Genomic DNA, 13,270 nt, shown 5'->3' on the forward strand with positions numbered 1-13,270 from the left:
TGTTTCCAGGTTCTGGCTATGACAAACAAAGCTGCTGTGAACATAGTTGAGCACATGTCCTTGTGGCACGATTGAGCATCCTTTGGGTATATACCCAAAAGTGGTATTAGTGGGTCTTGAGGAAGGTTGTTTCCTAATTTTGTGAGAAATCGCCACACTGACATCCAAAGGGGTTGGACCAGCTTGCATTCCCACCAGCAATGCAGAAGTGTTCTCTTTTTCCCACAACCTCTTCAGCATAAGTCGTCATCAGTGCTTTTGATCTTGTCCATTCTTACAGGTGTAAGATGGAATCTCAGAGTTGTTTTGATTTGCATTTCTCTGATGACTAAGGATGTTGAACATTTCCTGAAGTGTCTTTCAGCCATTTTAGATTCCTCTGTTGAGAGTTCTCTGTTTAGGTCTGTACTCCATTTTTTTTTAATTGGATTATGTGATCTTTTGGTGTCCAATTTCTTGAGTTCTTTGTATATTTTGGAGATCAGACCTCTGTCTGATGTGGGGTTAGTGAAGATCTTTTCCAATTCTGTAGGCTGTCGTTTTGTCTTGTTGACCGTGTCCTTTGCTTTACAGAAGCTTCTCAGTTTCAGGAGGTCCCATCTGTTAATTGTTTCTCTCAGTGTCTGTGCTGCTGGGGTTATATTTAGGAAGTGGATCCCTGCGCCAGTGTGTTCAAGTGTACTTCCCACTTTCTTTTCTATAAGGTTCAGTGTGGCTGGCTTTATGCTGAGGTCTTTAATCCATTTGGATTTGAGTTTTGTACATGGTGATAGATATGGGTCTATTTTCATTCTTCTACATGTTGATATCCCATTTATGCCAGCACCACTTGTTGAATATGCTTTCTTTTTTCCATTTGATATTTTTTGCTTCTTTATTCAAAAATCAGGTGTTCGGAAGATGTGTGGATTGATATCTGGGGTCCATTGGTCCTCCTGTCTGTTCTTATTCCAATACCAGACTGTTGTTGGTACTGTAGCTCTGTAGTAGAGTTTAAAGTCAGGGATTGTGATGCCTCCAGAAGTTCTTTTATTGCCCAGGATTGTTTTGGCTATCCTGGGTGTTTTCCTTTTCCAAATGAAGTTGAGTACCATTCTTTCAAGGTCTTTGAAGAATTTTCCTGGGATTTTGATGTGCCGATAGTTTTGATTTTATGTATTTGTTTATTTATTGTGACAGGGTCTTGTATAGTCAAGGCTGGCCTTGAACTTGTTACTATATAGTCAAGGGTGACTTCGAACTCCAGATCTTCCTGCCTTCCCAAATGCTGGGATTACAGGTGTGTGCCAGCATTTTTAACCTGAAAATAGGTAATAACAGAACTAAATTTTAAATATTTTTTTTCAGTCAAGTTGTCTTCATAGAGAAGGTATTTATGGAAGATTGAGAGTTTAGTTTTTAACATGCTGGTATGTTGTCTACTAGACATCGGGGCTTTGTGAGGAAGATAGTAGAATCCATGTGTTTCCTCTCCGTCCTTCCAGCTCACCGACCAGTCATGGCTCCCAGCTGGCGTTCGAGTGCCCCTCCACCAGGTGCCCTATGCTGTGAAGGGTTCCTTCCGCTTCCTGCCTCCGTCCCAGATCACTGTCGTGGGCAGCTACCTTCTGGGCACTTGTATCCGACCAGACGTCAACGTGGATGTGGCGCTGACCATGCCCAGGGTAAGGCCCGTGGTTTGGGGGTGTAGAGGGCCGCCACTCTGAGGGTAGCTTAGATGGGCCCTTGGTCCAGTTACTGTCCCTTTGAGCTCTTCGTCTGAACGTTGGATATGATGCTCCCGTTGTGTTACGCACTCCTGAGTCAGTGATAGTGCCCTGGGAATTAAAATTAAGCCTAGCTTTGACCTAGCCCCTAGCTCCATAAGCACTTCTGTGTCTGACTTCTCTCTCTTTTTTTTTTTTTTTTGGTTTTTCGAGACAGGGTTTCTCTGTGGCTTTGGAGCCTGTCCTGGCACTAGCTCTAGCTCTGTAGACCAGGCTGGTGACTTCTCTCTTTTTCCCTGACTCCTCCAGGAAATCTTCCAGGACAAAGACGGCCTGAACCAGCGCTACTTCCGCAAGCGTGCTCTTTACCTAGCTCACTTGGCTTACCACCTGGCCCAGGATCCTCTCTTTGGCAGTGTTCGCTTCTCTTACACCAGTGGCTGCCACCTGAAGCCCTCGCTGCTGCTGCGGCCACAGGGTGGGAGTCACCCACTGGGTTTGGTGCACAGTGTGGGGTGACAAATCCGGATGGGGGTGGTCACAAGGTCCGAAAGGTCTAGAGAGTAGAAATAGGAGCCTTAAGGCCAAGGTGAGAGGCATTGGTCTCAAATTATGAGGTGGAAAGTCATAGGTGCCCCAAGTATGAGGGGGTGGTGAGGGGATCCCTCTGGTTTCAGGAGTTGTAGGATATCAGTATTCCTTGTCCCCGCCTAGGGAAGGATGAGCGTCTGGTTACTGTACGCCTGCATCCGTGTCCTCCTTTGGACTTCTTCCGCCCTTGCCGCTTGCTGCCAACCAAGAACAATGTGCGTTCTGCCTGGTACCGAGGGCACAGTGCTCCGGAGAATGGTCAGTAGGCACTGGTGTTGGAATGTGTTGGTGGACCGGGGTTTTGCGGAGGCTTTGTTCCTCACAGCTTCTATATATTTTTTCCTCAACAGCTAGCCCAGAGCCCCCCACACCCCACTATAACACATGGATCCTGCAGGATACAGCTCTTGAGTCCCAAATGCACCTGCTATCCATTGTGTTGGGCTCTGCCCAGGGGCTGAAGGATGGTATAGCACTTCTGAAGGTTTGGCTGCGGCAGCGGGAGCTGGACAAGGTGAGCTGAAGGTGCCCTAGTGGCCTCCCCTCCCCATGTTACTGGCTGCTTCTGAGCTCAGATCTGTTGTGTCTCTTTCAGGGCCTGGGTGGATTTAATGGCTTCCTTATTTCCATGCTGGTTGCCTTCCTCGTGTCTAAGCGCAAGATCCATACTACCATGAGCGGCTACCAGGTCCTGAGAAGTGTCTTGCAGTTTCTGGGTAAGGCAGCTAGATTGGGAAGGCCAGGGGTTCCACTTACCCCGGGGACCCAGCTCCTTTAGTTCCTTGTCACCAGATGAGAAACAAATAGGTATAGCCACCCGGGCTGCGGGAGGGTGTCCCTGCGGCTGGGTCCCAAGGGAAACCTCCTAACACCTCCCCTCTTTAATCTAGCCACTACGGATCTGACGGTCAACGGAATCAGTTTATCTCTGGGTTCAGATCCCTCCATGGTGAGTTAGGGAAGGTCAGGGCTGTGCCAGGACCCGAAGGTAGCCGTGACTGGCCCGATCAGTCCTGACTGTCTTCTCTCTGCCTGGCAGCCAGTCCTGGCCGACTTCCACCAGGTCTTCCCAGTTGTGTTCCTGGACTCCACAGGCCACCTCAACCTCTGTGCCGATGTCACAGCTTCTACTTACAAGCAGGTACCCGCGGGCTCCTAGTCCTGTATCCTCCAGAGGTCCCAGCCCAGACGCTGTTCCTTTGTCAGACACTCCCCTCCAAAGAAGTAAGGTCAGAGGTGACCCCTTCAGCCCATGAGGGTGACAGCTGTGGCCCCTCCTTTACCCTGTGGCCCAGGTGCAGCACGAGGCCCAGCTGTCCATGGCCTTGCTGGACAGCCAAGCTGACGATGGATTTCACTTGCTGTTGATGACTCCCAAACCCATGGTGCGGGCTTTTGACCACATTGTCCAGTGAGTTTGGGGCTGATACAGGGTGCGGGTCATTGCGGGGGGGGGGGGGGGGGGAAGCAGCAAGGACCTAGTGGGCCCTAATTGGTCCTCTTCATCCTATGCCCTCCAGTCTCCGCCCACTGAGTCGTCTGCAGGCAGCATGTCACCGGCTAAAGCTCTGGCCAGAGCTACAGGACAATGGTGGGGACTATGTTTCGGCAGCTTTGGGCCCGCTAACCGCGATTTTGGAGCAGGGTCTGGGGTCCCGGCTGCGCCTTCTGGCTCACTCTCGGCCTCCAGTCCCAGAGGTGAGACCGGGTATGATGGGGAGTTTGTGGGGTCCCAAGGGACACCAAAGACGAGCTGCCCAGCTGGCTAGTTTCTAGACCAGGCTGGGGGACGTTGGGGTTGAACTCGCCCCTTTTATTCCCTACAGTGGGACATCAAGGAAGATCCACCGAAGCACAAGGACTGTGGGACCCTGACCCTGGGGTTGCTCCTCCAGCCTGAGGGACTGACCAGTGTTCTTGACCTAGGTCCTGAGGCTGACCGGCCTGAGGTGTGCAGCCCCAGCCTGTCCGTGGGGAGGAGTGGGTGGGTCCCCCTCATGCTGCCCGAGCTGAGGCCTCTCATGGTGGAGCTTTCTGAGACAGCCTAGTTTGCTTCAGCGCTTAGGATTGAGCCTAGCTAGGGCTTCGAGCGTGCTGGTAGGCAAGGCCTACTGCTGCTACACCCTGACTCAGTCTCTCTTTCCTGATCTTTCCTCCCATCCTTTGCTTCTCCCCAGGCTGCTGAGTTCCGTCAGTTCTGGGGGTCCCGCTCAGAACTGAGACGTTTTCAGGACGGAGCCATCCGGGAAGCTGTGGTCTGGGAGGCGGCCTCTGTTTCTGAGAAGCGCCTTATTCCTCAACAGGTGGTCACCCACCTCTTGGCACTGTGAGTGTTAGCATCTTCATGCTAGGAAGCTGCTGTGGTCAGTGGACGTAGCCCCTGATGCCCTCATTGTATCTGTGTTCTTTAGCCATGCTGACATCCCAGATACCTGTGTCCACTATGTGGGTGGTTTCCTTGACGCACTGATCCAAGGCCCGAAAGAGGTAAGAGCCTGAGTCTGACCAAGTGATTGTAGAGTGATACTGCGGGGCAAGACTGGAAAGAACCTTTCCTACTGCAGCCAGCCTGCATCTTCTGTGTCCAGCAGGGGGTGCTGTGGTCCTGCAGGATCCTAGATGGTGCTGGGGTTCTGTAAGATCCAGACTTCTTCCTGAGTGTCTTCTCTCCTCCAGCTGTCCAACACAGGTGAAGAAGCCCTGGCATCAGCTGTGCGTAGCTATGATGACCTCAGCCGCCTGCTGTGGGGGCTGGAAGGACTCCCACTCACCGTGTCTGCTGTTCAGGGAACTCACCCAGTGCTGCGCTATACAGAGGTGAGGTGGGGAGTCCCTTCCGGTTGGTGCCTCCCTCACACCTCTGTTCAGTCCCTTTTACCTCCTGTCTCTGGCTCTCCCTCCCTGCTAAAGTTATCGTCCTCATTTCTTCTATAGGTATTCCCTCCAACCCCGGTTCGGCCTGCCTATTCCTTCTATAAGCATCTCAAAGAGCGGGCTTCCCTGTTGCCCCGGCTGGATAAGCCCTGCCCAGCCTACGTGGAGCCTATGACTGGTAAGAGGGTCCTGGGGAGGGAGTGGGAGAGGCAGCAGGCTCCCAGTATTAGATCTCTCGCCCCTTTTATTCTTCAGTGGTTTGTCACCTCGAGGGCAGCGGAAAGTGGCCTCAGAGTGCCGAGGCTGTGCAGCGGGTCCGAGCTGCCTTCCAGCTGCGCCTGGCGGAACTGTTGTCGCAGCGGCATCGGCTGCAGTGCCGCGCCACCGCCACACACACCGACGTCCTCAAGGTCAGACTGGTGCAGGCTGGGAAACCACAGAGAACGGGCTCCAGGGGTGTCCCTGTGGGTCCTGTGGTCGCCTGCGGGTAGTGTGCTAGGGGCCCAGGGGTACAGGCAGCAGAGCGCCCCCTTGTGTTCTGACATCACTTCCTTTGCCGCATCTTCCCACAGGATGGGTTTGTGTTCAGAATTCGAGTGGCCTATCAACGGGAGCCACAGATCCTGAAGGAGGTACGGAGCCCCGAGGGCATGATCTCTATGAGAGACACACCCGCCTCCCTCCGCCTTGAGAGAGAAACCAGGCTGTTGCCCCTGCTCACCAGTGCCCTGCATGGGTAAGGCTCCATGCATAAGCTCGTCTTGGATGTAGGCCTTCCCCTGCCCCCGTTCTGCTCGCCTGGCTACCAGACTCTCTGAGAGGCCAGATAGCACCTCTGTTACTAATGGTGATACCGTTAGTAACAGCCTCCCAGGTGTTTGCCCGGCTAATATGCAATAGTACATGTAACACATTAGCACAGAGGCCAGCGTGGGGCAGGGGTCTAATGCCCGTGGCTGTAGGGCTAAAATGCTGTGTGGGGCTCTGGGTTCACGGCTCTCACTACCATTCCTTCCTCTCCCAGACTCCAGCAGCAGCACCCGGCCTTCTCAGGTGTGGCTCGCCTGGCCAAGCGGTGGGTACGTGCCCAGCTTCTGGGTGATGGATTCACCGATGAGAGCCTGGATCTGGTGGCTGCTGCCCTCTTCCTGCACCCCGAGCCCTTCACCCCTCCCAGGTAGTTCCTCCAACATTTTTCTAACCCCGGAAGTTGCCCTTCGTGATGCAGTTTTTACTCTAAATGGGGGAGGGTGGCTACGTCCCCCATGAGGACAGTCCCAGACCCAGACTTCCCGGATTGTAGAAGCCTGGGAAGGGGGACGTGAGGCCTCATGTTCTTTCTCATCTGTCTGCTCAGCTCCCCGCAGGTTGGCTTTCTTCGATTCCTTTACCTGGTCTCTACCTTTGATTGGAAGAACAACCCACTCATTGTCAACCTCAACAGTGAACTGACTGGTAAGCGGTAGACTCGGGTCAGACCACTAGAAGAACTGCCCTTATAGATGGCACAGAAAGACAGACAGGGTCTCCCTGGAATTCTGTCAGGGAAGCCTCCCACGTCCCAGATGGCTAAGCCTAACTGTCTATCTTGGGGACTAGGATTGTCAGGAGGAAGAAACCCCCCACCCCCCATGGAGTCTGGCTTAGAGAGCTTTGCCCATGTGGTCCATGACAGAATGGACCGGGCTGGTGAGCAGGCCACCCAGGGCTGTGGAGAGAGGGGAGAGCAGAGAAAGGCTTCTTGAATGCTAGGTGAGAGGTCTTGTGGCCGGGGAGCAGGAAGTTAGACTGGGTGCCCACACCTTGGAGGTGGGATTGTTGGTTTCCCATTGTAATCTTAGGAGCTCTGGGTCTCAGCAGAGAACAGGGTGTCGGGTTCCTAATTCTCCAGGTGTGTGAGAGCCCAGGACGAGGGGGGCCTTGGGCAGGCCTCGGCTTGTGCAAGCCGGAGACTAGTCTAGGGGTGACAAGCAGGGGAACTCTGCCTCTGGGCTGGTGCTGGGAGATTAACACCCTACCCCATTGAGGCCACGTGGTGTCCCTTTCATAACCTTTGTCCTTTAGGAGAGAGGTATTGGAAAATTCCTATGATGGGCAGTTGCTAGTTACACGGTCTGTGTGGGGCTGACATGGCATCCCCTCTGTCTCTAGCTGAGGAGCAGGTAGAGATTCGAAGTAGTTTCCTGGCAGCTCGGACACAACTCCCGGTCATGGTCATCATTACTCCCCAGGACCGCAGAAGCTCTGTGTGGACGCAGGATAGACCCTCTGCCCAGGTTCAACCCCCTACCTGTCCCAAAATTAAATTTTTTTTCTAATACTGAAAAGAAAGGCCCAGGCCAAGCTCAAAGAACCATGGTCAGTCAATCTTGTGACTTTTCTATGTCCCAGATCCTTCAGCAGCTCGTGATACTGGCCGCTGAAGCCCTCCCTGTCCTGGAGAGGCAGCTGATGGATCCCCGGGGGCCTGGGGACATTAGGGTAAGCATCTGACTCAGGGTTTACTCCTAGGGCCAGAAGTCCAGAGTCGAGGGCTTCTCAGGGTACCCAGTTGCTCTGTGTGGTGAGACAATACAGAAAAGCTTTGAAGCTGCCATGGTGGCCGGCAGTGGTAGAGCCTGTCAGAAATCCTGGGCGTCCTTTTGCCTTCTGCTTCTGGACTCCAGCTGGCCTGGCTGCTTCCCTCACTGGGACTTGCTGTTCTCACCTTCTGTGGGCACACAAGCCCTTAATGGATGACCAGGTGCTTGGGCGTGAGGTACGTGGAAGGGTAACTAACGTAAAGGCTTCCGTAGACAGTGTTCCGGCCACCCTTAGACATGTACGATGCACTGATCCGCCTGACTCCCCGCCACATTCCCCGGCACCGGCAAGCCGTGGACTCTCCAGCTGCCTCCTTCTGCCGGGGTCTGCTCAGTGAGCCAGGGCCTTCGTCTCTGATGCCTGTCGTGGGCTACGATCCCCCTCAGCTCTATCTGGCAGAGCTCAGGGTAAGTTGTAAAGGACTGGCGGGCCTGGGGAGTGTTCAGGGGTGCTGGAACCGTGGAGGAGGTCCTAGGTGCCTGTTGTGATCTCATTTGTGTTCTGTCCCTTCCAGGAGGCCTTTGGAGATCTGGCACTTTTCTTCTATGACCAGCATGGTGGGGAGGTGATTGGTGTCCTCTGGAAACCCACCAGCTTCCAGCCCCAGCCCTTTAAGGTATGCTGACCAGTGACTGTCAACACATTGCTGAGTGTGCACACGTGGTTCTCTGCGGGTATGCCTTTCCGTGTGGCCCTGGGTCAAGTACATGTCAGGGCTCATATGCCTGTCCACACTGCCCCCGACCTTGCAGCTCAGTGTGTGCTTTGGTGACACCCAACTCAAACTTACTCTCTGATTCTTCAGGCCTCCAACGTAAAGGGACGCATGGTGGTGTCTCGAGGTGGGGAGCTTGTGATGGTGCCCAACATAGAGGCAATCTTGGAGGACTTTGCGGTGTTGGGTGAAGGCCTGGTACAGTCTGTAGAGGCCCGAAGCGAGAGATGGACTGTGTGACTCCAGCATTGACAAGCAGTAGGAGGGCCATGGGACCTTGGACGTCTGGAGCAGACGCTGCTTCATGGACACATGAGAAAGCCTTGCCAGATTTTTCAGTTCTGTGCTTTAGCGCTGGGGCGGGGGCCATGGTGTCTTGTGTCCCCAGACCTGACCAACCAAATTCTCGGAAGAGGAGGAGCCAGCTCAGAGGAAACTGAATCCACCAGATCCTTTTGCCTATCAGTTCCGAATCAGCCTGGACTGTTTTTCTTCACTTTTGTTTCTCTCTCCATCTTCATCTTGAAACAGTTGAAGGACATGTGCCTGCCTGGTGTGGAGGCCAGGTCTTCATCCCACTGGCAGGACATACGTGCCCAGATAGCAGTTGTGCCTTCAGATCTTTAGATAGGACCCAGAGAAGTATGGCCGTTCCTGAAGTGGACCAACACCAACACTGTACAGTGGAAAAGGGGTTGTGCGTGTATGAATAGAGCCCATTGAACAACCGCAGTGCCTTTCCGTGTTAGTGCCTCCCAGCAGAGTAACAGTGGGGAGAAGACCTGGACCTGACAGGGCCTGGGTGTGTGGAGTTGAGGGGGATCCTCCAGTCCAGAAGGAATGCATACAGCACTGGGTGCTGCTGCCTGGCCTCAGTGTGAGTCCTGCCTGTCCTTTGCGGCTGCCTATCATTCCCCATGACTGTGCTACACCTGCTCTCTCTCCGGGAGCTCTGAGTGAGGCAGGATGCTGCCTCTCAGCCTGATCCAGCCCACTTCTGGCAGCCACTCCCTTCTTTTCTCTCCTAATCCTGGATGGTTGTTTTAGACTCAGCTCATATAGCACCCCTCCTAGTCCCTGCCCTCACCCCAGCCTGAGGTGTGCTTTCCCTCTTGAATGGAGAACGTAGTTGCTCCTTGTTGAGTTCACTTGGCAGGCATGCATACCGGTGCGCACGTCTGTTGTCTGGAACTCTGATTTGAGATTAAACTGCTTAATGCTTTCTGGGCACCTGAGTTGTGTTTTCTCATAATTTTAGCCTGCTGTGTGAGAAAGGTCCGGGAGGACAGAGCATGCTGAACACAGACGATGTGTGCTCCTCATGGCACCTAGAATGGGGCTCAGGGAGGAGGCAGATGTGTATAAAAGGAACACCAAGCCCAAGCAAGGGGAGACGGTACCACCAGGAGCCAGAACTTGTGGACTATGCCTAGAGCAGGGAGGGGGCGGCACTGAAGGAAAGCCTAAGACTAACTGGGTGTAGTGATGTCTCATAACCTTTAACCCCAGCACTCAAGAGGCAGAGCCAGGCAGATCTCTTGAGTTTAATTCTAGCCTGGCCTACAGAGTGAGTTTCAGGACAGCAAGGGCTACACAGAGAAACCCAGTCTCTTTCAAGCAAAAAACAGAAGCTGGAGAGATGATTCAGTACTTAAGAGACACTGGCTGCTTTTCGAGAGATCCTTAGTTCAGTTCCCTGCAACCACATGGTGGCTCTCAACCTTCTATAGCTAGTCCCATGGGATACGATGCCCTCTGGTGTGCAGACATACATGCAGACAGCATCCATATATTTAAAATACACAAATAAGCCATCACTGTTAGAATTAGGTGTTGGTTTTCACATTTTTTCTTAGTCTTTTGAGACAGCATCCTGTGTAGCCCAGGCTGGCCTTGAACTCATGTGTAAAAGTGAACCTGGCGTTGAATTATTCTTGAATCTCCTGCTTCTGCCTCCCAAGTGCTGGGGTTATGAGTATATGTCATCATGCCTGGCTTGACTTCCATATTTTGTGTAGAAATGTGGTTATATAATCATATCAGTCCTAGAAAGGAGGTACTTGACCAGGCAGTGATGGTGCACGCCTTTAATCCCAGCACTTGGGAGACACAGGCAGGCCCATCTCTGAATTGGAGGCCAATCCAGACTTAAGAGAGTTGCAGGACAGCCAGGGCTACACACAGAAACCCTGTCTTGGGGCTGGAGAGATGGCTCAGTGGTTAAGAGCATTGCCTGCTCTTTCAAAGGTCCTGAGTTCAATTCCCGGCAACCACATGGTGGCTCACAACCATCTGTAATGAGGTCTGGTGCCCTCTTCTGGCCTGCAGGCGTACACACAGGCAGAATATTGTATACATAACAAATAAATATTTAAAAAAGAAAAAAAAAGAAACCCTGTCTTGACAAAACCAAAGCAGGGGTGGGGGGAGGGGCGGCAGGGAGAAAGAAAAGGTATTTTTAACTCCTTTCTGAATGAGGAATCAGGCTCAGTGCTGGGTGGGATCAGAAATGCATAGATAACCAGTGAGCTCCACCATGGTGAGAAGCCACGTGCAGGAAGGAACTCTGTTTCCAGTTTTGTCTTCGAGCACTTTATCCTGTCTCTGCTCTCATGGGACAGCTCAGCCCAGGTTTGAAATAAGCAGAGGAGATGTGATGGACTGGATTCTACATCCATGTTCTACAGCTCATGTGAAGAAGCACCTGTGTCAGCACCTTTCCCTTGCAAAGCCCTGTAGCTATGGTCTAGGGTTGCCCTTGGCTTGTCTCTGCCCCTTTGCCTTTGGTTCCTTGGCTTATTTCTGCACAATTCCTCTGTGGGCTCTAAGGAAATTCAGGATTGGCTGGCCCTTTTCAAAACCATCCTGTTTCATCCCCAGGGTGGCTTCAGGCCCTTGTACCAGTCCGGTTCTGGATGGTTCAGTTGGAGGAAGAAGTGGGTAGAGTGGCCTGGAGGCAGGTCTATAGCAGGCTGGGGGTCTATAGCAAACAGGTGGGAGGCCTATAGCAGGTGGCAGATCTGTAGTAGGTGTGTCTGGGCGGTATAGATGCCAGAAACCATCAGGGCTTGGGCCTCTGGCCTGACTCACTCTTGCCATCTATAGAAGACACACAACAATGACTTTGTCGAGTGCCCTCAGCATGCCCAAGTGGCGAAAGAAGAGGCTGTGAGCTCAGAAACCCAAGGAGCCATACCATACCTTCCCGCATACCACTCTTGCCTGAGCCAGGGCGGGAAGCCCAAGCTTTCACTTAAATCCCTCACAAGGCAGCTCCAACCTGTTCTCAGATCTCCGGGAGGCAAGGCAAGAAATGACTCTGCCCTGGCTCTTTGCTACAGTGCTCCATGACACCTGTGTGGCCACTCATGTCTCAGTCCACTGAGGCATCTGAAGAGGGAGCTCCTCAGGTGTCCACTCGGGAGCTAGAACGGGGTGGGGTGGGGGGGGTCAGAGAAAGCCTTTGTGTGTGTGTGTGCTAGAGATGGTGTTGGGGGTCCATCCCCATGGGGGCACCGGCCTCTGCATGTTCTTCAGTGCAGGTGGACAGGTAGGGTCATTTGATCTCCGGCATGGTCCTGTGTGCAGCAAGTAGGCATAGCACATGTGCACACACACACACACGCATCCTTATGCCTTGTACAGCACAAGGAATCACCACAAAGAGGGACATCTGACTTCAGAGTTCAGGTCTGGTAAGAGGCAGGAATGTAGGAAGCCTGGACTTCTTCCTGTGGCTCCGAGAAAAGCTGTTCCCTTTGGGAGGGGGGATGTTCGGACTTCCAAAGTTCTGACAATTCAAATCCTCTTTTGTTCCATATGGAGAACCCCCGAAAGGGGCCTCTTCCCTGGCTACAATACAGTCAGCCTCCTCTCAATCCAAATCTTAGTTAAAGCCCCAATTTTCTGCCACCCAGCTCCTTACTTTGGAAGAAAAAGCACAGTGCCCCCCAAACCCAGGGGTCTGAGAATCAGGTTACACTCAATGGAGTCCTAGAGTCAGATTTGAGCTAACCAGCCTCTCCCCAATATATATGTCACCCCCCAGCATCCGGTACTTGTGAGTCAGGTATTAATCCAGGTGAGTGATAAGGGAGAGGAGAATCGTGAGGTCCTGAGTCACCCTGCTTTCCACGGGAAAGGCCATTGCCCATCAGCCTGCTTCAGGCAAGGGGGTGGCACCTCGGATTACTGCCTTCCCCTCCCCCCCGGGAACTAAGTGGGACCCAGGAAAGGGGCGTTCCAGAGGGAGACTTCCTCTTGCTCCTCAACTTCTGAGAGGTGGGTGGGGAGCATGGTTTTTCTGGTTTATATGAGGTTCAGCCGTGTAGGAACTTGTCCAGGGAAGCACCGGGAGTTGGGGGTAAGGCCCCAAGCTGCTCTGGCCAGGCCGAGCCTGCCATTCGGGCCAAGGGGTGAAGTGAGGTGAGATGTGGTGAGGGGGGCGAAGGAGAGAAAGGCCTGAGCGGTAGGTCTGTCCAGAAGCAGACAAGGAGGGTGCATCCCAGCTCAGGCCCAAACTTCTGCCCCTGAGAAGCAAGACCTAGTTTTCCTCTACTTCACAAGACAGAGCTTGAAATTCCCAAGAACTGAAGAGGTTGATTTGGCCTCGACTGAAGGGCAGCACTGAGATCCAGTGTCAGTCCAAGTGTGGCTGAAAAAGATACACAGAAGCTGGGAGGTGGCGCAGGCCTTTAATCTCAGCACTCGGGAGGCAGAGGCAGGCAGATCTCTGTGAGTTCGAGGCCAGCCTGGTCTACAAGAGCTAGTGCCAGGACAGGCTCCAAAGCTACAGAGAAAC

General features: G+C 53.1%; 1 protein-coding gene across 1 annotated transcript in view; it reads left to right on the forward strand.

Annotated features, from left to right (window-relative positions):
- Nol6 (nucleolar protein 6) overlaps window positions 1–9,337 on the forward strand; it is an 11,327-nt gene extending 1,990 nt beyond the window's left edge. Inside the window, exons 4-26 of the mRNA XM_050156119.1 lie at window positions 1,485–1,664; window positions 2,016–2,184; window positions 2,421–2,555; window positions 2,648–2,811; window positions 2,893–3,013; window positions 3,188–3,246; window positions 3,337–3,438; window positions 3,593–3,708; window positions 3,818–3,995; window positions 4,124–4,246; window positions 4,475–4,623; window positions 4,709–4,784; window positions 4,974–5,114; window positions 5,232–5,349; window positions 5,427–5,581; window positions 5,744–5,907; window positions 6,196–6,348; window positions 6,529–6,626; window positions 7,323–7,447; window positions 7,563–7,652; window positions 7,967–8,161; window positions 8,269–8,370; window positions 8,560–9,337. Coding sequence (XP_050012076.1) covers window positions 1,485–1,664; window positions 2,016–2,184; window positions 2,421–2,555; window positions 2,648–2,811; window positions 2,893–3,013; window positions 3,188–3,246; window positions 3,337–3,438; window positions 3,593–3,708; window positions 3,818–3,995; window positions 4,124–4,246; window positions 4,475–4,623; window positions 4,709–4,784; window positions 4,974–5,114; window positions 5,232–5,349; window positions 5,427–5,581; window positions 5,744–5,907; window positions 6,196–6,348; window positions 6,529–6,626; window positions 7,323–7,447; window positions 7,563–7,652; window positions 7,967–8,161; window positions 8,269–8,370; window positions 8,560–8,709 — 3,063 coding nt within the window. The 3' untranslated portion in view covers window positions 8,710–9,337. The remainder of the gene's footprint in view (window positions 1–1,484; window positions 1,665–2,015; window positions 2,185–2,420; window positions 2,556–2,647; window positions 2,812–2,892; window positions 3,014–3,187; window positions 3,247–3,336; window positions 3,439–3,592; window positions 3,709–3,817; window positions 3,996–4,123; window positions 4,247–4,474; window positions 4,624–4,708; window positions 4,785–4,973; window positions 5,115–5,231; window positions 5,350–5,426; window positions 5,582–5,743; window positions 5,908–6,195; window positions 6,349–6,528; window positions 6,627–7,322; window positions 7,448–7,562; window positions 7,653–7,966; window positions 8,162–8,268; window positions 8,371–8,559) is intronic.
- The last annotated feature ends 3,933 nt before the right edge of the window (window positions 9,338–13,270 follow it).

Source organism: Alexandromys fortis, unplaced genomic scaffold (assembly GCF_014885135.2).
Source record: "Alexandromys fortis isolate MF-2015 unplaced genomic scaffold, M_Fortis_MF-2015_v1.1 scaffold_92, whole genome shotgun sequence".
Taxonomy (NCBI): Eukaryota; Metazoa; Chordata; class Mammalia; order Rodentia; family Cricetidae; genus Alexandromys; species Alexandromys fortis.